This window comes from Notamacropus eugenii, chromosome 5, assembly GCF_028372415.1.
Source record: "Notamacropus eugenii isolate mMacEug1 chromosome 5, mMacEug1.pri_v2, whole genome shotgun sequence".
NCBI lineage: Eukaryota > Metazoa > Chordata > Mammalia > Diprotodontia > Macropodidae > Notamacropus > Notamacropus eugenii.
In genome coordinates, this window is record NC_092876.1 from 139,516,085 (window position 1) to 139,539,332 (window position 23,248).

Genomic DNA, 23,248 nt, shown 5'->3' on the forward strand with positions numbered 1-23,248 from the left:
TGTAAAATGAGAGGGTCGCGCTACCTGACCTCCAAGCCCCCTTCCAGCTCGAGACCTACGCTCCCCCCAGTCTGTGGTTCTGTCGCCTCCTGAAGCAGCACCGCTACCCACTGCCCTGGCACGGACACACAGGCAGCTTCGTTATCGGGGCAGGCCGGCCTCGTGTCACCGCCCGAGGCTGGGCTGCGGGATCCTCGCTTCTTGCGGGTTCACACCGCGTCGAGCCCGCGCGTCGTTCAAGTGCTGGGACTTTTATTTGCCTTTCAAGTTTTCCATTGAACGAGGACCTCCCATCCACCCGAGCAGCAGCGTGCGGAGCGCCTTGGGGCAGGAGCCGGCCTTGGCCCCGCTGACGCGGCATGCCTCAGTTTCCCCTTTTAGACCACAGGGCTTCCATGGGGTTAGGTGAAGCCGCAGGTGCTCTGAGCGCCTCTTCCAAGGGGCGGCCCTCGAGTTTCAGCACCGAGGGGAAAGTGGAGGTTTGGGTTACTCAGGGGGAGTCGGGGACCGAAGGGAGCGAGATCTGAAACCATGCTTCCCCAAACTCCTTCCCCGGCAGACAACTGACCCCGAGCCCCAACCGCCGCGGCCAAGCAGAGGAGGAGAAGGCGACCGTTAGGAGGCTAGGGCAAAGTCACGTGAGGAGCGGAAGGACTCGCTGGGGGCGGGGGGACAAGAGGGGAAAGCGGCTCTCTCTGGGCCGAGCGCGCTCCCGCTCGCCTCGGCGCCCCCCAGCCGGCGTGCACGCGGGGCGGCCTCGTTCCCCGCTTCTCCCCCCCTCATGCGCACGCGCGCACGGCCCCGGTGTTAGCGAAGGGGTGGGCCCGCCCGAGGCGCGCGCGCGCCCAGGTTAGGGGGAGGGCGAATGAAGGGGGCGGGGCTGGAACCGAACTCCGGAGGAGGGGGTTTGTGAGGCGGAGGCGGAGGCAGAGGCGGGGGGAGGGTCTCCTCCTCGGGGCTGAGGCCGGCGGCGGCTGCGGCGGCGGCGTTGGCGGCAGCGGCGGGATATCCGCGGAGCCCGCGGAGAGGGAGAGAGAGGGAGAGAGAGGGAGAGAGAGGGAGAAGGAGCGAGCGAGCCGGAGGGTGGGGGGGAGGGGAGGGTGGTCCCGGCCATGACTGCGGAGCTGCAGCAGGAGGACGCGGCGAGCGCGGCAGAGAGCCACGGCTCGGTGAGCCCGCCGGGACCGGGGCGGGCGGGAGGGCGGGGCCGGGCCGGCGCGCGTGTGGCCCCCGAGCGGTGTCAGAGGCGGGAGGGGAGAGGACTGGGACGAGGAGGAGGAGGGCCCGCCGGATGGAGGCCGGGCGGGCGGCCAGGCGCTGGTGCCGCTGCCGGCACCGGGCGAGCGAGCTAAGCCGCGGGCACTGGAGGCCGAGCGCAGCCTGCGGCCGAAGGAGGACCGGGGCTGGGAGCTCGGGGCCTGGCCGCTCCTCGCGGACTGGCTGTGGATGCTCCAGGGCTCCGAAAAGTTTGGGCGGAAAGGACCTGTTCGGCAGAAGCGACTTAATGCTGGTGCCCCGGATCCTCACTGCCCTTGGGGGGTAGCTCTAATCCGGGAGAGCCTCCCTCACCCCCTCGGACGGGGGCAGAGTCCAGGCTGTGATGAAGGCCAGACCCCCACCGGGATACAAAGCCCCGGCTCTGGAGGAGTTTGGTGTCTGATGGTGGGATTGGGGGAGGGGCTGGGGTAGGAGGACACGGCCAGAAATAGCTCCCCCGGGAGAGACTGTGATAAGTGCGAAGGCATGCAGAGAGGTCTTTAAGAGGGGGCGAGCCTTGTTGGTAACAGTTTCCATTAAAAGAATAAGGGAGATAGGAAGCAGCACGGTTATCCAAGGAATCTGGTGTAGTTCACACCGATCCCTAAGGTTTGGGAGAAAGTGAAGGTGTGACTGAACATAGGATGCTCAAAAATTGCCCCGAGGAAACTCGTGCTTGGCATCAGGTGCTGTCATTCTGGAAAGCCAGAAGTTGCTTTTAACTTTTATTTGAATTTTTTTGATTTGCTGATACAAAAGTACATTATACCCAATCACTGTACTTCTCCCCTCACCCCCATCCCCCCAAAGATAGTAAGGATGAGGAGACTCCGATAAGTGGTTTCTGGAAATGTTGAAAGTGTACTAGGTGTTAGAAGTCTTATTTGGAAATTGGAAGACCCTGATTGACTGACTAAACCACAAAACCATCAAACTGATCATATATGCACACATACAAACATTAAGAATACTTTTTGCCTTTTATTTCTTACATTTTGCTCATAGCTAATAACCTAAGAGTTGCATTGGATTTCTTTCAAGTCTCTTTATTTAGAATTTCTTTTAAAAGAAAGAAAGAAATTTCCCCACAAGGAAATAGACTTTTATTTAGTTCATATATATGTCACTTGCAAGTGACCACTGGAAATTGAGCTGAAATTGTCTCTTTTGATTTAAAAATCAGTGTTTGTTTTGAGAGCAATGTCTTGGAGACAGAGTGTTTTACTTTTAAGACATTGTTGATGATCAAGAGAAGTGAAACATTTAAAAGACAGTGAGCCTTTTTTTTTAGATCAGTTGTATCTTTGCTACTTAATGAGACTACATACTTATATTAATGGCAGTTTCATTTAGATTAACTTGGTTTTCATCCAGTCATTGCTCTCAGTTTTTGTGTCCTGATCTGTTTTGTTTTAGAGTACAACTAATATTTAGGTCTTTAATAAATAGGTTGGTTAAGTCAAAACTATTTTTGGAGGGCTTGGAATCACAGTGACATCAAGAGTAGTTTGATCCCTGGTTAGCTTGTAGAATGATGACATCTGCTATATTGTACTGATGATTTGCTCTATTCAGACAAATGAAGAAGAGTGAAGTGCTACTTCATATTTGGACTACTTCCTGTTCTTGCTAGTTTCAAGCCTCAAGTTAGCCAATCAGTTGGAGTGAATCTGATGTGAAAAAAAGTGTTTTTCCAATATGATGGATGTATCAGTAATAACTTCCTCTTCTTAATTGTTATAATGGACTTATACTTCATAGAAGTTTAGAGCAGACTCATCTTCATGAGTTCAAACATAGCCTCAGGCACTTACTAGCTGTGTGACCCTGGCCAAGTCATTTAACCCTGTTTGCTCAGTTGCCTCATCTGTATAATGAGACAGAGGAGATCAAAAACCACTCTAGTATTTTTGCCAAGAAAACCTCCAGATAGCGTCACAAAGAGTCAGGCGCAAATGAACAACACTTCATAGAACTACTGTCTCTTCACTGTTGGAATATCCTCTGACCTTGTAAATTGAAATCCTTCCAAGCCTTCTCCTGTTTGACCCTTGTCCACATTCTTCTACAAGTCCTCTACAAGTGGTACACCTTCTCTAGATTTCATGACATTTTGCAATGCCAGTGGAATAGTTTATACGTCAGTTTGTCTTCCTTTTTTGATCATACATTTTTCTGATAAGATAATTCATGCACCTTTCTTTTATTGGTAAGATATTTCATTCTTTTTTTTTACTTCATTCTTTACATCTATTTATCCATTGCTTTTTGGGTGGTCTGCAACTTTAATTCTTTGAAGACCTTGCATGGTTTTCTGGTACTTATATCTCCACCCTTTAAAGATACTGCTAATTTAAAAGTGTTTTACCACTTCCTTTACCTTCCAAAACTATTGAAACTTTAAAAGCTGGTCACAAGATCTTTACATAACCATTCATTATTATGATCAGAAAACAATGTGGTAGTCCTAGAATAAATTGCCAAAATAACAACCTTAGGGCGAGACTTAATCATTCTTTTACCAAATTTTCTGTTAATTTTGTTGTACTAACCTTTATAACTTCATTAAACTTCAGTTCGCTATATGAGAAAGCATTATTCAGAGGTTCTCAGACTTATTTGACCTCCTGCCCCTTTTTTAAAAAAATTACTTAATGCCCCCCTGGAAATCTTTCTTTAACCATATAACTATTTTTTAAAAGTTTGTGTTATTTTAAAAAAAAATGCCACCCAGCTGGATCATTCCAGCATGTCCCCCGCATGGAGTGGTATCACCCACTTTTCGAACCTGTGCATTGTAGCAGTATTCACATGAAGACAATTTGGGATCTCACGAAACCTGTTATCTGTTGAGGGGCATTAACCTTATTCTTACATAATAGCAGCCTAATAATTTCTATAGTTTTAAAAAAGCTTATTAATTTTTCTGCAATTCTAAAAATTGTATTCATAGCTATTTGTTTTCCCTTGTTGATTTGTTGATCATTTATATTTTTTTTGGTACATTAATGAGCAAATTCTTGGTTTGCTTCTGCACTCTAATGTTGCTTCATCGGTTGCAAAGGGTGTTAGTCTAAACAATGAGTATTTATAAAACAAACTGACAAATGGCACCTTACCAGAAGAGAGCTCACCATGTGTTCTGTTTATTTATAAGGATTTTTTATCAAAGGAAAGCAACTGTTAGATTATAGCAAGTATGTTTTTACTAGTGCAGTCTCAAGTGATACAGTGAGAAGTACAGTGGCCTTTAATTGGATGAGCAGTCCTCTTATTCCTTCTTTACTGACTTCCTGGTGAACTCTTCACCTGTTTTAAACTTCCACTTTTGTGAGACTCCTAGTCCTTCCATCTAAGCAGATAACTTCTTTCCTTTTATTCATTAGTAATTTGAGTCTATCCAGCAGGGACTGACTCTTCCATCTTAACTCCACTTGAGTATTTATTTCTGTATTTACTGTCTCGTTTTTCCCTAAAGTCTCAAAGAAGGAAATGCCCTTTTAATTTTTTTCAAAAATTTACTGATGTATTTTGTATGGACACAGCAATGTCTTATAACCACCTCCTCCCACATTTTATGTATATTCCCTAAAAAAACAGTTTATTAATTAATGGAACGGAGGGATATGACCATTAACTTGGATTATGGTAGTAACTTTAACTACTGTATTTGACCAAAGTTTTGTTGCCTCTTATTCTTCTTTCCAAAAGGAATCCGTCCACCTCTGCTACATAGATCCTTTGTGTTCTCTTTCTAAGGGATTTATTTCTACAAATCCATGTCAACTCCAGAATTTTCATTCTCTTCATCTTCCTCTGTTACCTTCAAACATACACAGATATCCGTTACTTTGAAACTGTAACAAAAACCTTTTCATGTCTGTTGCCCTTTTCCATTTACATTACCTCCTTTCAGGCTTCTCTGCCCATCTCTTTACTTAGGTAGCAAGCTCCTTGAGGATGCAGACTGAATCTAATCCAGTGGTGTCTCTCCCAGCACCTGGCAGAGTGTCTTGCACCTGGCAGAGTATCTTGCACATGACAAATTCTCAGTACATGTTTGTTAAATGAATTAAATTCTTTTTTTCAAAGCCACTGTCACTTCAATTTGAGTCAACTGTGTGACCTAGCAACTAAAAAAAGCCAGTTTGATCTTATTCCACTTTAAAATAGGCCTAGTGCCCAAGATTAGGGACCATGTTTTGTAGTGTTGCTACAAACTGAGTCACCACAGTTTAGATGTTGATAAGGAACAGCAGAGTGCTTTTCAGGAGAGACTGGGACTAGAGGGCCTGACTCTGACTTTTACCATCTCTCTGTGTGGCCCTCCACAGGTCAGTTAATCTGTCTTCATCTCCCTTACCTCTTCTGTACAATGAAGAAGTTGGACTAATATAACTTGTAGCTCTCAGCTTGTAGCCTTCTAAGCAGTAAAGCATGGGAGCTTGGTGAAGAGCCTCAAAATCCTATCCTAAATGAAGACTGAAAGCGATGGGGTTGTTGAACCTAGAGAAGAAAAGGTATATATGGAAGGAAGGGAGAAGACATGATAGGGTTCCTCAGGTCTTTGAAGCTGTCATGTGGATGAGACATTAGATGTGTAATAAGTACCATTTCTATACCACTTTAAGATTTGCAAGGCAGGCACTTTTTATATTCTCTCATTTGATTTCACAACAACTCTGTAAAGGAGATATTGTTGTTCTTATCCCCACTGTATAAAGATGAAGATGCTGAGGGAGCATATAGAGTGTATGAAAGTATGTATACATTTTATTAATATGAAATAATTTAAGGAGAAAGAGCATTGGCAACTAGGGCATCAGATCACAGCTCTGCCTATACTGGTAATCCTGGCCAAATTCCTTAGAGCCTTGTGCCCATTGCCTATAAAATGATGTATTTGGTTGAATGATCTACATGGACCTTTCCAGCTTTAAAATTCTTGTAATCTCCACCTTGGTGTCCAAATAGCATTTCAAACTGAACGAAACAAAACTTTTTTTTTTTTTTTTGCTTCTTTCCCATGTGAAATTGGATGGGAAATAGTTGATTGAAAACATCTTGGCATCGAGTTTCTCTGATAAAAGTCTTGTATCCAAGATATGTGAGGAACTGATTAAAACTTATAAGAACAAGAGCCATTCTCCAATAGATAAATTTCTGTTAGTGAGCCATTAAATAAAGAGGTGATGGACTCAAGGTACAGAATGAGAAGTACATTGAAAACTGAGTCACTGTAGGATTTTATTTTGCTTGACTATAACTATATATATTTGTTAAAAGGGTTTTTGGTTGTTGTTTTTTTTTTTCCACAGAGGAAGGAAAGGGGGATTAAGAAAAGAGGGTTATGGAAGAATTTTTTTTAAAGCATAGAAGAGAACAGAAGGAATTATAGACAAGTAGGCCAGCTTTGAAAGTTCCATGTTGAATTTATATATCCTCAAAAGGAAAAACAAGACATAATACAGTTTCATGTACAATTCTTTTTCTATTCTCTTTTCAATAAAAAATATTAATTTTGATCAAAATTGGTTAAATTAAAAATTTTCAAATTCTCAGTTCAAAAAATAGGTCCTATATTCAGTTGTGTTAGGGGCTGAAGAGGTATAATGTGTGTGTAAAACAGACAAATTCTCTTTCTTTTAGTCTATTTCATGCCTGGACTACTGTGTTCTCTCCCTCCTCAAAATACCTTCGTTAGATTTATCTGTATGCATGTTATATCTCATGACCCCACCTCACAGTAGAATGTAAACTCAAGTCAGGAAGTATTTTATTTGTGTCCTTGTATCCCTGATCCCTAGCCCACTGCCTTGTACTTAGTAGGTACTCAATAAATGTTGACTTGAATTACTGCAGTAGCTCATAACTAAATTCCTTTCTTTATCTGCTTTCCAGAATAATGTATTTTCCTTGAACCCTAATAGCATTATTACTTTCTTTGGTCACCATTCTTTTTAAAACTAGAAATATGCAGCAGTAATTTTTCAGGCCATTTAAAAGATGTGTTCTTTCAGATGTTGGGATATAGTGAAAGAATAGACTTTTACGTCAATTGTTTATTAATTTAAAATTGAGAAACATATTAGCATAAGCAAATGATGTCAAGAATTCTGTGCAGCAGACTGGTAAGAAGAACATCTCTACACCAAAGTATTTGAATGGAACTTTAAAGTTTCATCTCATGCAGGAAAATCTACTTTTCTTAACAGAGAAAGGGTTTATATTGATGGTTTTAAGGTCATGACTCTTTCACCAGCTGTTTAACTGATTCCAGCAGTTTTCCTAATCCATTGTAAATGAAATACTATGAGTCTGGGCTAATTTGTGTTTGCATGTATCCTGCCTACCAAGGTTGCCTCTTACTGTTTGTGGTTCCTTGCAAAGTGACAATTACTCTTCTTTTTTCTCAGGAACACTTACTTGGGTCCATAAAGCTGAAGGAGCTTGCATAAAATCACTGAGCTTTGTGGAAGTCAAAAAGCCTGAGTTTCTTCACTAATGGTTTGTGTATACGTGTCTATTTTCCCTGCCTCTAGGGCTAGAAGAGAAGAGTTCTTTGTTTTGAAAACCGTATACTTGGCAAAAGGGTTATACATAGGTTGTAACTAGTGTCACATCCTAACAGGTTTTGACCTGCCCATATGCCATAGTAGGGTTTAGTCTCAAGCGAAGTTTGTAAATTTCCATTGAGAGAACAAGCTCAGAAGTCCTGAAGAAGTTGGGATGTGAATCTCAACAGGTCTGATAACTATGTTGTATTTTATAGGCTTAGAACTGAAAGGGACCTTAGAAGTCAACCAGATCCAACTTTCTCATTTTGTAGGTGGAAAAACTGATTCTCAGAGAGATTAAGCTGCAGCCAGTCAGTTGGCTAGTCAGTGGTTGAAGCTGAACATGAAGATACCCACTCAGTTCAGTGGCCTTTCCATTGCTTTAAACTCCCATCTATATGTAATTGGGGAGTATTTAATTTGGCTTGTGGTGTAATTAAATGGGTAGAATCATAAACCATGCTATTACAGGGATTAAGGAGTATGCATAAGTATAGTTTGAAGTAAATGAAATTAATTTTTTAAATGGCCATTTTCATTTTATTCAATTTAGCAATTATTGAACAGCATATTGCTGTGAGGTTATAACCTAATCCTGTGATTTTGGTTCTTGTCATAGTTACATAGATTTGCAACTAAAAGGGATCCTTAGAGATTATCGATGCTACTCCCCTCATTTTAAAGGTGAGGAAACTGAAAAACACTAAGACAGCATGGAATAGGAGAACAATCACATGGGTTATGCAGTTGGATAACTTGGGTTCAGATCCTTCCTCTGCCATTGACTGAATTTCAGCAAGTCATTCAAAGTCTGAGCTTCTTCATCAGTCAAACGCTAGGGATTGAACTAGTTAATTTCTTAGAGCCTTTCCAACTCCAGGTCCCTTTCTGCTTTACCACGCCAGTTAGGAAATTTACAGTATAGTTAGAGACAAAACTCATATCTTTTACACTAGATGTGATTTATTCCTTTTCCCTACCTTTCATATATCTTTAAGTGAACTTTTAGTGATTTTAAACCACCCCTCTCCCCTAGTTTGCTGTTAGTCATCTCTCAAATGAAATATATAGGGATTTAAGGATGGAAAAGTGCTTTTACAAATATTATTTCACTTAACCCTTACAACTAGCCTGGGGAGGGGAGGTACATTTGACAGATATAGGGGAAAAAAAAAACTCAGACAGAGGTTAAGTGACTTGCCCAAGGTCATACAGCTAGTAAATGTCTAAGGCCAGATTTGAATTCAGGTCTTCCTTGACTTCAGACCTAGTGTTCAGTCACCTAGCTACTATGGTAATTTTTTGAGCAAGAAGGGGAGGAAGTCAAATTAGGTGGTGTGAGAGAACAAAATGAGCAAAAGTACCATGGAAGGTGGTAATGGATCTGTAGGAAAGGAGGATATTGGGGAAATATAGATAGATGGCAACAATTAAGACAGATGAAGTGGAGCTAGAGTTATGAGTTCATATATTTCCCTCTAAGGAGTTTAAATTGGATTTAACTAGTTGTGAATGGTATTTCTCACATATTCTTGAAAAGTCATTGTTGTGTGGTTTAAATAGCATGGGTACCAAACTCAGCCTTGAGGCCAGGTTACAAACTGCTTCTCACAGATATTCATTTGTATAGCCCTGAACAAGCTGACTGAAAATGCCTGGAGTCAGGAAGACCTGACTTCAAATTCAGCCTCAGATACTACCAGTGTGACCCTGGGCAAGTCACTTAACCCTGTTTACCTAAGTTTCCTCATCTTTAAAATGAGCTGGAGAAGGAAATGGCAAACCACTCCAGTATCTTTGCCAAAAAAACCCCAAATGGAGTCACAAAGTGTCAGACAGGACTGAAATAACTGAACAACATATGCTTAGCACATAATAGGTGTTTAATAAATGCCAGCTTGATTTATAAGACCTGCCTCTGACACTAGGTGATCGATGATCCTGTGTACTTGGCAACTTTTTAAAGATTTTAAGTTTTTAAAATAAGTTTTATTGATATCTTTTTTTTTTTAACAAATAATGTTTTTAAAGACAAAAAAAGACAAAAAAAGAGAAAAAATAAGCAGAGTAGATCAAAACATGAAAAAAGTAAAAAATAAGTACAATGTACCATATTTCTGGACCTTCCATCTCTGCAAAGTGGTAGATTGGAAGGTGTCTCCTCATATATAATTTTTGGAACTATGCGTGTTCTTTGTAATTTTGCAAATTCACTTTTCATGTTTTTGGTGATTATTCTTGCCATGTACATTGTTGTATTTATGTATGTATGTTGTTTTCTTGCCTCTGCTTACTTCATTCGATTATCAATTTATGTAGTTCTTTCCAAGCTTATCTGTATTTGTCATTCCTTATAGCATAGTAATACTCCAATATATTCATGTACCACAATTTGCTTAGCTATACTGCAATTAGTGGACATCTACTTTGTTTCCAGTTTGTTTTTGGTGTTTTTTTGTTTTTGTTTTTTGCTATTTTAAAAAAGAGCTGTTTTAAAATTTTGGTGTAGATAAGGACTTTTTTTCTTATGAATGGCCTTCTTCTGGTATAATTTAGTCTTAGAATGTCTTTGAACGAAGGTATAGACTTTACTTGGGTATATATTTTTAGTCTCTTTATTTGTGTAATTTCAAATTGCTTTCCAAAATGGTTTTACACATCACAGCTACACCAGCAATACGCTAATGTGCTCACTGTCTTCCCGTAGCATCGACTATTCCAGTATTTTGCCATGTTTCCTAATTTGCCTGGTGCGAGGTAAAGTTTCAGGGTTGTTTTGATTTGCATTTCTTTTATTAGTAGTATTTTGTAGTATTTCATACAGTTATTAATAACATGAAATTCTTCTCTTGAGAACTGTTTGTTCATATCTGTTGACCACTTATCTATTGGGAAATGACTTTTGGTCTTTGTGTATGTATTAATTGCTTACATATTTTGGAGACCAGATTTTATCAGAGAAATTTTATAAAAAGTATTGTCCCCCCCCCCCCGCCCCGTCATGGCTTCTCTTTCCTATTCTAAGTGAACTAATTTTGAGTAGAAATTTTTCAGTTTCATGTAATTAAAATGATCTCTTTTATCTTTTGTAATTGCTGCTATCTCGTTTGGTTAAAAATATATCTCCTGTTCTATGGAGAGCTGCAAAATTTGTCCCCCAAGCTGTTTTGTTTATAAAATACTTTGTAGCCCCATGTATAAGTGAGGCATGGACCCATACATTTTTAAAATAGTAATGGATCCCAGGGATCTATGAGAATTTAGGCAAGTAACTTCACTTAGTCCTCAAGTTCCCATTTCTAAGACAAAGACATTGGACTAAAGCATGGGTTCTTAACTTGGAATCCATCACCTTGTCATAAAAAAATGATATTTTTGACAACTTTATATGAATTTTTTTTTTTTTTTGCAATCTTGTGTATTTTATTTTGTGTATTTAATTCTGAGAAGGGGTCCAGAGGTTTCACCACACTCACAAAAGGTGACTAAAAATAAATCAGTTAAGAACCCTGGGGGGAGGGGAGGTGGAAATGTATCTCCTACTCATGTCTGTGAAAGGTTTATGATCTACTTTTTTCTGATATTTTGTGGTATGATCTTTACTATTAAAGTCTTATGTTCATAGAATATAATGTGGGATATGGTGTAAGCTGTTGGTGTAAGCTTAATTTCTGCCAGATTGATTTCCATTTTTCCCAAAAGTTTTTAACAAATAGGGAGCTCTTTCCCAAGTATAAGAATATAAATTTTAAAGCAGTTGCCAAGGCACGTTGGTAAGGGGAATTTTCTTACTGGACCTGTACCATTGAAATCATCTGTCCAGACCAGAAAAAAGAACTTTAAAAAAATAACATTTCATTTAATCAGCAAATTCTGGGCACCCACTCCCTCCCCCTTGCTAATTGAGAATGAAAGAAAAACAAAAACCCTGTTACAAGTATGTAGTAAGCTAAAAAAAAAAAAATTCCACATTGGCCAAGTCTTAAAGAAAAAATTTAAATATTTGTGTGAATGTACACCCACAAACACATACAACCAGATGTCTCATTTTGCACTCTTGAGTCTTTCACTTCTATCAAGAGAAGGGTAGGTAGCGTGTTTCATTGTTTGTCTTCTGAAGTCATAGTTGGTCATTCTGATTAGAGTGCCTGAGTCTTTCAAAACTGTTCTCTTCAAGTATCATTGTCATTGTATAAATTGCTGTCCTGTTTCTGTTCTCTCAATCTGCAGCATTTTATACAAATCTCTTATTTCTCCAAAATCATCTCTTCCTTCATTTTTTACAACACAATTACATTCCATCACTTTTATGTACTACAACTTGTCCAGCTATTGATGGGCATTCCCTCAGTTTCCAATTCTTATCATTGCCTAAACAACTATATTTTTAAGTATTTTTTTCCAGTTACAGGTAAAAGCAATTTTAAACATTTGTTTTTTTAAATTTTTGTTTTCCAGATTCTCTCTTTCCTTCCCCTCCTTCCTCACTGAGATGACAGGCAATTTGATATTGGTTATATATGTGCAATCATGCAAAACCTTTCCATGTTAGTTATATTGTAAAAGAACACAGACCAAAAAAATCATGAAAAAAATAAAGTAAAAAATAGTATGCTCCTATTTGCATTCAGATTCCATCAATTTTTTCTTTGAAGGTGATAGCATTTTTCACCATAAGTCCTTAGGAATTGTCTTGTATCTTTCTATTGCCAAGTATAGCTAAGTCATTCACAAGTGATCATTGTACAGTGTTGCTGTTACTGTATACAATGTTTTCTGGTTCTGCTTACTTCACTTTGCATTAGTTATGTGAGTCTTTCCAGGTTTTCTTGAAAAGCATTCTACTTATCATTTCTTACAGCACAATGATATCCTATCACAATCATATAACACAAGCTTGTTCAGCCATTCCTAACTGATGGACATCCCCTCAATTTCCAATTCTTTGCCACCACAAAAAGAGTGGCTATAAACATTTTTGTGCGTGTAGATCCTTTTCCTTTTTTAAAACTCTCTTTGGGAAAAAAAAAACAACTCTTTGTTCTGAATCAAAGGGTATGCAGTTTTATAGCCCTTTGAGCATAGTTGCAAATTGTTCTCCAGAATGGTTGGATCACTTCATAACTCCACCATCAGTGCATTGGTGTCCCAGTTTTCCCACATCCCCTTCAACATTTGTAATTTTCCTTTTTTGTCTAGTCAGTCTGTTAGATGTGAGGTGAAAAACAGCCATATTTTTGTATGTCCTTATTTGGAGTTTGTTTTGCTTGGGACTAACTCCTTCAATCTACCTTCCCTCTAATTCTACCTTCTCCCCTTTCTCTCCTATTTCCCTGTATCCATGTATAAAATACGTGTTTTATATATAATTCTGTATTCAAATGTGTATGTTTATTATCTTCTTTGACTTGTTCAGTTGAGAATGAAGCTCAAGTGGCAGCCACTCCCCCCCTTCTTTTCTGTTTGTATAGACTTCTAACCTTTCCCCTCTCGCCAATCTCCCCTTCCCCTCTTATTCCTCTTTAAAGATCATCAAGACATAACTACTCCCAGACTTTCTATCTAATTGGACTCCCTCTAGGACCCCTGATGATGATAAAGTTTAGAGGGGACATATATAACATCTCCCAATGTTAGAATGTAAGCATTTTATCCTTGTTTAGTCCATCATTTTTTTGTTCATGTTTACCTTTATATGTTTCTCTAAACTCCTTTCTTTGAACTTTAAACTTTATGTGCAGCTAAGGTAATTTCATCAGGAATGCTTGGAAATCCTCAGTTTCATTAAAAGTCCATTTACCCCCTTTATGATTATACTTAGTTTTGCTGAATTAGTTATTCTTGGTTGTAAGCCTTCTGTAATAGATTCTAAACTCTTTGCTTCTATACAATGCTGGCTGCTAAATTGTGTGTGATTCTAACTATGGATCCTCAGGACTTGAATTCTTCCTTTGTAACTGCTTGAAGCATTTTTTTTCTTTAACCTGGAAGCTCAGGATTTTGGCTATAATATTCTTAGGAGTTTCTTTCTTGGATTTTCTTTCAGGAATGATCAGTATGTTCTTTCAGTTTCTACCCTTTCATTTTATTCTAAGGGAACTGAGCAGTTTTCTTTGATGATTTCTAGAAATATAATATTTTGGCCTTTTTTTGGTTATGGCTTTCAAGTAGTCCAAGGATCCTTAATTTCCAGGTCACTTATTTTTCTTAGGGGATACCTTAACATTTTTCTTTCTTTTTTAATCTTTTGATTTTGCTTCAATATTTTTTTTTTTGTTTTCTTGTAGTTATTGGTTTTTGTTTGACCCATTCTAATTTTCAGGGAGTTTGTTGCTTGATCAAAGTTTTGTACCTCTTGTGCCAAGGTATTAATTCCCTTTCAGAGTCTTTCTTCCAGAATTCTTTCTTTTCCAATATTTTTCTTTGTAGTGTACTCATTTGGTTTTTAAAATCATTCTTAGCTCTTTTTAAAAAACTCTCCCCCCATTTCTTTTAGGAATTCTAAATGGACATGTATTTAAACTTCATTTTTCTTTGAGGTTTTGCTTTTAGACATTTTGGAGTCACTCTCTTCTTGGTTTGTGTCTTGAGCCCCCCTGTCATCTTCATAATTCTTTATCATGATATTTTTTTTTGCTCATTCTTCCAGCCTCTTTCCTGACTTTGGACTTTGTTAGGACCAGGCTCTGTGCACTTCTGGAGGAAAGATTTGAGCTGGTCCTGTTGCTGCTTTGTTGAGGTTTTATGTGTTGTGTTATTCCAGGCTCTCAGGGATCAGTTCAGGCTCGGGGCCTTCAAGCTTTCAGTGTTCCAAAGTGGTTTGATTTAGGGCAAAATCTGATTGCTGCCCCCTTCATCTGAGCTCTGAAAGTTCCTGTTTGGGTCTGAGCACCAGTAGATTGCTGCTGGACTTTACCTCTTTCAGCCAGTTGGAAAGCTCTACTGATTTAGAATGATTGTAGATTTCCCTTTGGTCTATACTAGAATACTAGACCTTGGCCTGGAAGCTGGAACTCAGATACTGTTTGGCTTCCAAGGTCTGAGCCATACTGTTGCTTCTTGCTTCTTGGCTTCCTCCCTGCTTAGCTCCTCACATCTGAGTGCAGGTCCCTTCCTCAGTTTAACTTGGATCTGTAACTGGGAACTGGGTCGTGGACAAGAAAGTTGTCACTTCCCATATCCTGAGTTAGGTTGTATTTTCATCTTGTACTTGGGCATGGTCCTGGGGTGCTGGAATTATTCAGCCCTATCCCACATATCCGCAGACCTCTCTGTCTCCCTGTGCTGATCTGACTGGACAAATGACCCACTGATTTTTTTTTCCCTTGGAATTCCAATTATGATTCAGTTAAGTGCATCTTCTAGATCTCTTTAGAGCAATTTTGGATGGGGAACTCACTTGGGAACTTCTTTCTGCTACTCCATATTGGCTCAAAAAAGAGAATTTTTAATAGGGGGACCAGATATACAAATAAGTATTTGCATAATTTAGAGAGTTGGATTATTTTTTTGTTGCTGATTGTAGAAATCCTTTTATTTTCTTCTGTTTCAGCAAATTAGAGCATCAAGTTTTTTTTAGTTGACATAGTTTTCTTTTTATAAAAATTTTTAAAGTTATCTTTTGGTTTTGTGTCATTTAAATTTTCAAAATGTATACAGATTGACTTTAATTAGGTTGAGAAATTCAAATTTAGTCTTTTGAAAGCTCTTTATGAAACCTCTATGAGGATAATATAGCGTAAATGATATTAGGACAAATTAATAAGTTAATGAATACATCACTGACGACACTGGCTCGTGCTTTTCAACTTCTACCCATGCTAAATCTGGGGATTCTCTAGGCACTCTTCTAGTACTTAGGCAATGGCTCCTTTTTAGTATTACATGAATCATGCAACTGCTAATACTGCTAGTCTCAACAGCATGTGGTTTCATTTCTAGTCTGTAACCAGAGCAAAAGGTTGTCAGCGTCACTGACAACTATAAGGTTGTTGTCATTGTCTAGAGTCATTGATAGACATGTTGATTAGGACATCAGGCTGCTCTGTCAAACAAAGTTATTTCTAGTTGTGTGATACTTTTATAGTAAGTATTGGAATCTCATCTGTACAAATAGCAGTAGATACAAACTAACTGTGAAATTAGTCTTACTATAACTTTTAATCTTCTGGTTTGGTAAAATTTGTCTCACCTACTGGATTTCTCATTTCAGGGTAAGCAGTACAAACGGTTTATCCTCTCACTGGGCTAGTTTGGAAATCCCTTGACAGTTATACTAAAGATCCTTGTTCCCTAAGTCAAGCTGGCAAATTTAACCTTGTTAAGGGGTGTTTTGTGATTCCTCTTTCTGCAAAAAAACTAGTTCTCATGACTCTCCTTCTCCCTACCCTCTCAGATGAAGACCTTGACTCATATTTCATTGAAAAATTGGGGCCATTCATGAAGAGCTCTCTTGTTTTCCTTTTCTCTGCATCTCATATCAATCAGATGTTTTCTGTCGCTGTCTCCTCATTCACCTCTGTCCCTTCTCTTTGCTGCGACAAACTCCTCTCCATATACAAGTGATCCTTCTTCATCCTGGCTTCTCTAAGCGTATTACCCTCTCTATTACCATAACTCGCTAATCTTCAGCCTCCCCCTCTCTACTTGCTGTTGATCTTCCTAAAAAACAGGTATGACCATGTCACACTCCTATTCAGTAAACTACAAGGCCTCCTCATTAACTTTAAGATCAAGTATAAAATCTTCTGGTTGCTTTTTAAAGTACTTCATAATCTGGCCCCTTTCTACCATTCCAGTCTTCTTATACTTTACTGTGCTTTGTTTCTTGAGATTCACTGATATCCTCATTAATGTTCCTCACCCAGGATGCTTATCTCCATTACTTCTTCACTGAATGTTCCCCATGCCTAGATTGTTCTCCCTCCTCATCTACAGCTCCTGGCTTCCTTTAAGTCTCAGCTAAAATCCCAGTTTCTGAAAAAAAGCCTCTCCCTGTTCCTAATTCTAGTTCCTTCCTTCTGCGATTATTTACAATTTACCCTGTATATTGCATGTAGTCTCCTCTATGAGAATGCAATTTTCTTAACAGTGGGACTGGTTTTTGCTTTCCTTTGTATCTTCTTCACTTAACATAGTGCCCGGCACATAGTAGGCCCTTAATAAATCTTTATTTACTGAATGACTGAAAAGGATTCTAAACAAGTCTTGTTGTTGACTTGGAATAATTAAATTGTTTGCTGGCTGGCAGTTTGCTGATGAGAGGGAGGGAATTCCTTAGTTTGTTTTTTTTAATTGGGTTATTTGGAATTCAGAAATAGTTTTATCTTTATCTTTTTACTCTTAAGCAGCTAGCACTCTAATTTTAAGCAGTTATTGGTTGTGTCTGTAACTGATAGCACATTTGGAAGCTTACAAATGAAAAATGACACACAACCAAATGGTATGCTCAGCCAAGTTTAAAATAGCACATCCTCATACCCATGCACATTCCTTGGACTCCTTATATGTCTTCATGTTGGTGCTTATTGGATCAAGAAGTACCTGAGCACTTTAAGCTTCATCAGGGCTAGGGTTCTTCTTCTATCTCTTAATAGCTCTCTGACCTTTGCAAGTCACTTTACCTCTGTGGCCTCAGTTTCCTTACCTCTAAACTGGAGCTAAACTAGTTGATTTTTGCATTTCTTTCCCACTCTAATACTTTTATGACTGAATATGACTCTTAAATATATTTTCAGTTGTATTGTTTGCATGTATTTCTTACCAGTTAGTGCCCAATATCTTGATTCATTAGTAAACTGTTAGAAGAATCAATTTATATTTTGGGTTTTTGTGGTAGGTCTGATTGGACAGTAAGTATCTTTCTGCTTTCTCTTAACAAGTTGATTCACTCAAATTATATTATTGCAATTTTTGAAGTTTATTCAGGTTTGCCCCTATTCTGACATTGCTCTTTTTCCCCCCAAATATAGAGCTGCCAAATGCTATTAAATCAACTGAGGGAAATCACTGGAATCCAAGACCCCTCCTTTCTTCATGAAGCTTTGAAGGTTAGTTTGAAGAGTCTTTTTAAGCAAAGACATTTAGAGAAGTCATTGTCCGTATTTTAATTTTATCAGCAGAACTATGTAGAAATTAAATTGGCAACAATCTGTTAAGGAAGGGAGAGGGTGGTAATCTGTTTGCTGTTTAGCACTTTCACACAGAAAAAATTCTGTCAGGAAATCATTGAAGACACTACTCCTACCCAGCCCCAACACCACTTTGGGCAATCAGTGTGTGGCTACTTAACCTATGCTGCCTTCTCCAAAGCACCTGGCACTTGCCCAACATCATTCCTCTCATATCTCTGCCCTTCCACTTGCTGCCTCATTTCAGAAAGTTTCCCGCTGTGGCTGTAAGTATTCTATATTGGAATTGAAGTAGCTATTTAGTGTGTTATAAGCAACCACATCTATATATGTTAGGTTCTTTGGCTTACCTTTTTCCCTTCTGTTGAACCTAAGGAAGATAATTGACTTAGAATAATAAGAACTTGCTAACCAGACAGTTCTTTGACCAGTCTGTCCTTGACTCTGATGCTTTACTACAGAGATTCCCATTTCTTTTCTAGGCTAGTAATGGTGATATAACCCAAGCAGTAAGCCTTCTCACTGATGAAAGGGTTAAAGAACCAAGCCAAGACACCATTGCTGCAGAACCATCGGAAGGAGAAGGGAGTGCTGCCAACAAAGTAGTACCAACAAGTAGGTAGATCTGGTTATGTTCTTGTCTGTGCTAGCAGAAATTAAGGGATTTGTGGGTTGAGTCCTTTGTGAAGCATAATTGTTCTAAAAGAACTGAGTAGGATGGTCAATAGCACTTTGTATAAGTTAACTTCTTTTGAGGGTCTTAGCTAAAATCAACTTTAGCTTATATTATTCATTATCCAACTATCAGTATTTCTATTAAGTCAGTGTAAATATTAGGGTGATGCTCATCTCCTAAGGGAACAAAGTACTGTTGTCTAATTGTTGAAAGGCAAGTTGAACTGCCGAGGAACTTTCATAGATGGCAAGTATTATTCTCATAGGGACGTAATCTTTAAAAAGCCCAAACAGTTCTAAAATAACAGTTTAATTGAAAAGTGAAGTTCAGATATTATACACATTTTGAACTTGACTATATGTTAAATAATTAGAATGAGTGAATTATTATTTTATTTCCATTAAATACCATCAGGTATTAGATAACTTGGCATTCTAACCCTCTGCTATCTGGCTGAACCATGTCTTTAATAAATACTTTGTAATTCATTCATTCTGCTATTTCTCTTCACGAAAGCTTTATTCTAGCCAGTTGAACCCCAACTGTGCATGATCATTTCTTCCTCTATATTTTGCATATGCTGTTCATCCCAGACTAGAGTATCCTCCCAATCTAATTCCTACTCATTTAATTCATTTATTCATTCATCAAACATTTATGTGCAAATTGCTGCTAGATTTTGGGAGAGAGATACAAAGGTAGCTGAGACATAGTTCGTCTTAAAGCAGTAACCAGGTCTAGCTAGGGGGAAACATTAGATATTCAACTATGCAATACTATATAATAACTGCAGAAGAGAATGTAATCAGAGCATATGATAGGTATAAAGTACTCTATAAGGTCAAAGGAAGGAAAAGTCATTTCTAATTGGAGAGTTTAGGGAAGGCTCCCTAGAAAAAATAACATTGGGATTGGATATTAAAAGATGGGTGGGAATTAAAAAGATAGAAGTAATAGAGAAAATAGAAAAAAAATAGAGAAAAAATAGCATGACTGATAGCATAGAAATGGGAAGATGCTGTATTTAGGATCATAGATCTAGATCTGGAGGGGACCTTAGAGGTCATCTAATCCATCTCCTTCATTTTGCAGATGAGGAAACTGAGGCTTAGCGAGGCTAAGTGACTTACCTATCATCATGCAGGTAGTAAATGACATAGCTGGTATTTGAACTGAGGTCTTCTGACTCCAAATCCAGCATCATTTTCACTGTACCAGGGACAGTGAATAGGCCTTTTTGGCTCAAGTGTGGCTCAAAGAAAAGAGGAATACGAGGTAAAATTAGAAATATATTGGGGTGCCAGGTTATAGAGAGACATGATGTCAAGATGAAGACACAGGATAAGGAGGACTTTGTTTGGTATGTAGTAAAGAACCATTGAAGGGTTTCTAGCAGAGGATCTAGTTCTTGATAATAAGGAAAATTAATCTGGCGTTGGTATAAAGGGTGAATTTCTGGGGAGGGTGGTGGAGGGGGGAGGCTAGAGGAAAGAATATCATTTAGGCTGTTGTCACCTAGGTGGGCACTGAGGTAGTAGTAGTGGGAATAGAAAGGCACAGATCTAAGACACCAAAGGTAGAATTGGCAAGATCTGGTAAGTGAATAGGTACAGGAATTAAGGGAGAAGGAAGAGTTGAAGATGAGGTTTGCAGTTTGGTGTCTGGGTAAATTATAGTGTTATTGGCAGATAGGAGGAAGTCCTGGAAAGCAAGCAGGCTGGCCACTGCTGCTGGCACTATAACCACTGCCGCTGCCACCCAGAAAGGAAAGGTCTTATCAGAATCCAGGCTTGGTTCTATCAAATCATTCAACGTGAAAAACTGATAGAGTTTGGCATTGAAGAAAGAAGCACTGCTCTCTGATTGGCCACTACCCCCTGAAGATCATGGGACCTAAAAAATAGTATGTTTCTATTTGCATTCAGACTCCGTTTTCCAGCTGAAACCTTCTATGTGTCATCTCTAGTAGAATAGGAGCTCCTGGAGAGCAGAGGCCATTTGACTATTCTATTTGTATCCCTAGCACTTAGGGCATAGTAAGTACTTAAGAAATGCTTCATTCAAGTCAAAACAGTGAATTTGTCTTGTAGGAGAGATGAATTGTGCTTTGTACAAACTGAACTTGAGGTGCTATGATAGACATATCTAGATTGAGATGTCCAGTAGTCAGTATGAAAGTTGGATCCTGTATTTGAAAGAGAAATTGAACCTATGGTTTTGGACTTTGTAACCCTAATGCCAATCTAATGAAACAGAAGGCCATCTGGTGTTTGCCATCAGTAGAGTTCTTGGTATGAGGAGAAAGGAAAGACAAAAAGCTTGATCCCTGTTCACAAGAAGCCTACAATTTTGTAGGGAAAGAAGACTCTCAGTTGTCCTGCAGAGATAGACAAGGCTGTTGGGTGGGAGCTGATGTTGTCCTAGCATTCTTTTGCAGGATGGGAAGTTTCTCACTTACCATGAGAATTTTTCTGTGGTTAGTTTGCAGCAGTTGTTTTTGTTCAGTAAAATGGAAGTGGTGATGGTTCTTCTGGAGATGATTAGGGTAGAGAGGGCCCCCTGACTTTAGGACAACTGTTTTCAGGAATTTAAAGGGTTGTCATGAGACAGGAATTGTATTTTTTGGGGGAGAGAGGGGCTTGGATCTAGAGGGCTTAACAAGCAGCAGTAGGTTAATGTTTCAGGGAGTCAAATTTAGGCTTGATTTAAAGGAAAACATGTTGACAGGTCATTACCCCAAGGGGCTTCCCTCTTATTGGGGGTCTTAAAGCAGAGCCTGGATAGCTACTTGTTGAGGATTTTGTAGAAGAGATTTAATGTGTATTGGTCAAGATGATCTTTGAGGTTTCTTCCAATTCTGAGATTCTCTGAAAATATTATGAGTATTAAGCAAAAGGAGAAGTTAATTTTAGCTGCAGAGAAGGTAGCATATAAGCCTGGACTTAAATATCGGTAAGATCTGGTACTGTTGTCTTGTATTTTCTTTTTGTCATGTGTATGGCTTTTTTCCCTAAACTAGATTGATCCCTTGAGAAGTAATCTGTTATACTTCTTTTTATCTCTCTCCTTCACCACCCTCTACTTCCCTTTCCCCATCCCAGATCTGTTGGTTAGAGTAGTAGACTTAATACATAACTTAAATATTTGTCGAATGAATGAATATCCTCTGAAGCACAGCTCTACTTACAACCTAGGTAGGGAGATTGGCATGTCCATAAAAATGTAGAATAGACTAATGACCCTGTATGAGTGGTGTAGTTAATGTTTCAAGAGTATAGAAGAAGGAGGGATGGTTTTCTGGAGGAAATTGGACTTGAGCTGATCCTTGAATAAAAGGTAGACTTTAGATAAATGGAAAAGTTGGACTGGGCTAGAACAAAATTTTCTAAACTATAGGCTTTTAAGATTTAAAGGGAAGTGGTAGTAGAAGATATGAAGCAATGATCAGAATTATTGTCTATTTTCAAGTAAAGCTCCCTTTTTTCAATGAAAGCAAAGTTCCTGTCAAAATCAATGAAAGCAAGACTAGGATAGCAAATTTCAAATTTGCTCCAACTAGTAGGGAATGGTAGAAGGGGAGAATATCTTTTCCGGTACCCCACTGGGAGAGAGGCCCAGAACTTTCCTTTGGGAAAATTGGACTGAGTCTTACATCTCCTTTCTGAAAAAGCAAGATCTCCAGGAGGTTTAGGCCTTACTGGAGCCTCAGCATATCTGAGTGCATTTGAGAGGCTTAACTTTGCGGGGCCTGCCTACTTACATTGTGTTTTTTCCTTTGCGTTTGAGATGTAGCATAATTCAATGGAAAGTGTTGGATTTAGAGTCAGAGAACTTGGATTCAAATCCTAGCTCTTCTACATACTACCCTGCCTCACTTCTTTGGGCAAGACACTTACCTCTCTGGGTCTCAATTTTTTAACTGTAAAATGAAGATGATCAAGGTTTCTTTCCATCTCCTAAATCTGTGATCCAGTGACAAAATGATATGGTGATTATTTTATATATTATTTGTTGTTATCAGTACTGCAATAAATTCTCAATTGTATTTGAAAAATATATGAGCCAAGATTATTTGTGTTATCTTGCTTATGCAAGGGTAAAAGTTTTGGACACCACTGGGGAAGAGTGAAGAAAGTTGCAAATGGTAAGTCAGGAGTGGGGAACCTGCAGCCTTGAGGGCACATGTGGCCCTCTAGATCCTCAGGTGCAGCCCTTTGACTGAATTCAAACTTCAGGTTTAGATTTTAAGTGGAGGAGTAATGATAGTTGACATTTATGTAGCTCTTCATAAAATACTTCATATTACATACATATGAGCTGGTAGGTGGCACAGTGGATAGATAAGTTTGCAGTCAGGAGGACCTGAGTTTAAATCTGGCCTCAGACACTTACTAGCTTTATGACTCTGGGCAAGTCACAACCCTGTTTACCTCAGTTCCTTATATGTGTAATGAACCAGAGAAGGAAATGGCAAACCACTCCAGCATCTTTGCTAAGAAAACGCCAAATTGGGTCATGGAGAGTCAAACTCAACAACAAATATATATGTATTTATATTTATCTAATATAAGTATACATATGTACCCATTGTTCCTTTTAGTGACTCTCTGAGGTACGGGTAGTGTAAC

At 39.1% G+C, this 23,248-nt stretch overlaps 1 protein-coding gene across 4 annotated transcripts in view; it reads left to right on the top strand.

The window, feature by feature from the left end:
* The first annotated feature begins 941 nt into the window (after positions 1-941).
* Positions 942-23,248, top strand: part of USP28 (ubiquitin specific peptidase 28) — a 70,356-nt gene continuing 48,049 nt past the window's right edge. For 3 of the 4 annotated variants that reach the window (XM_072611067.1, XM_072611069.1, XM_072611070.1), the window contains exons 1-3: positions 942-1,169; positions 17,786-17,863; positions 18,427-18,559. In XM_072611067.1, coding sequence (XP_072467168.1) covers positions 1,113-1,169; positions 17,786-17,863; positions 18,427-18,559 — 268 coding nt within the window. In that variant the 5' untranslated portion in view covers positions 942-1,112. Of the gene's footprint in view, positions 1,170-7,676; positions 7,765-17,785; positions 17,864-18,426; positions 18,560-23,248 lie in introns of those variants that run through there. The other variant, XM_072611068.1, reaches the window with a different exon arrangement.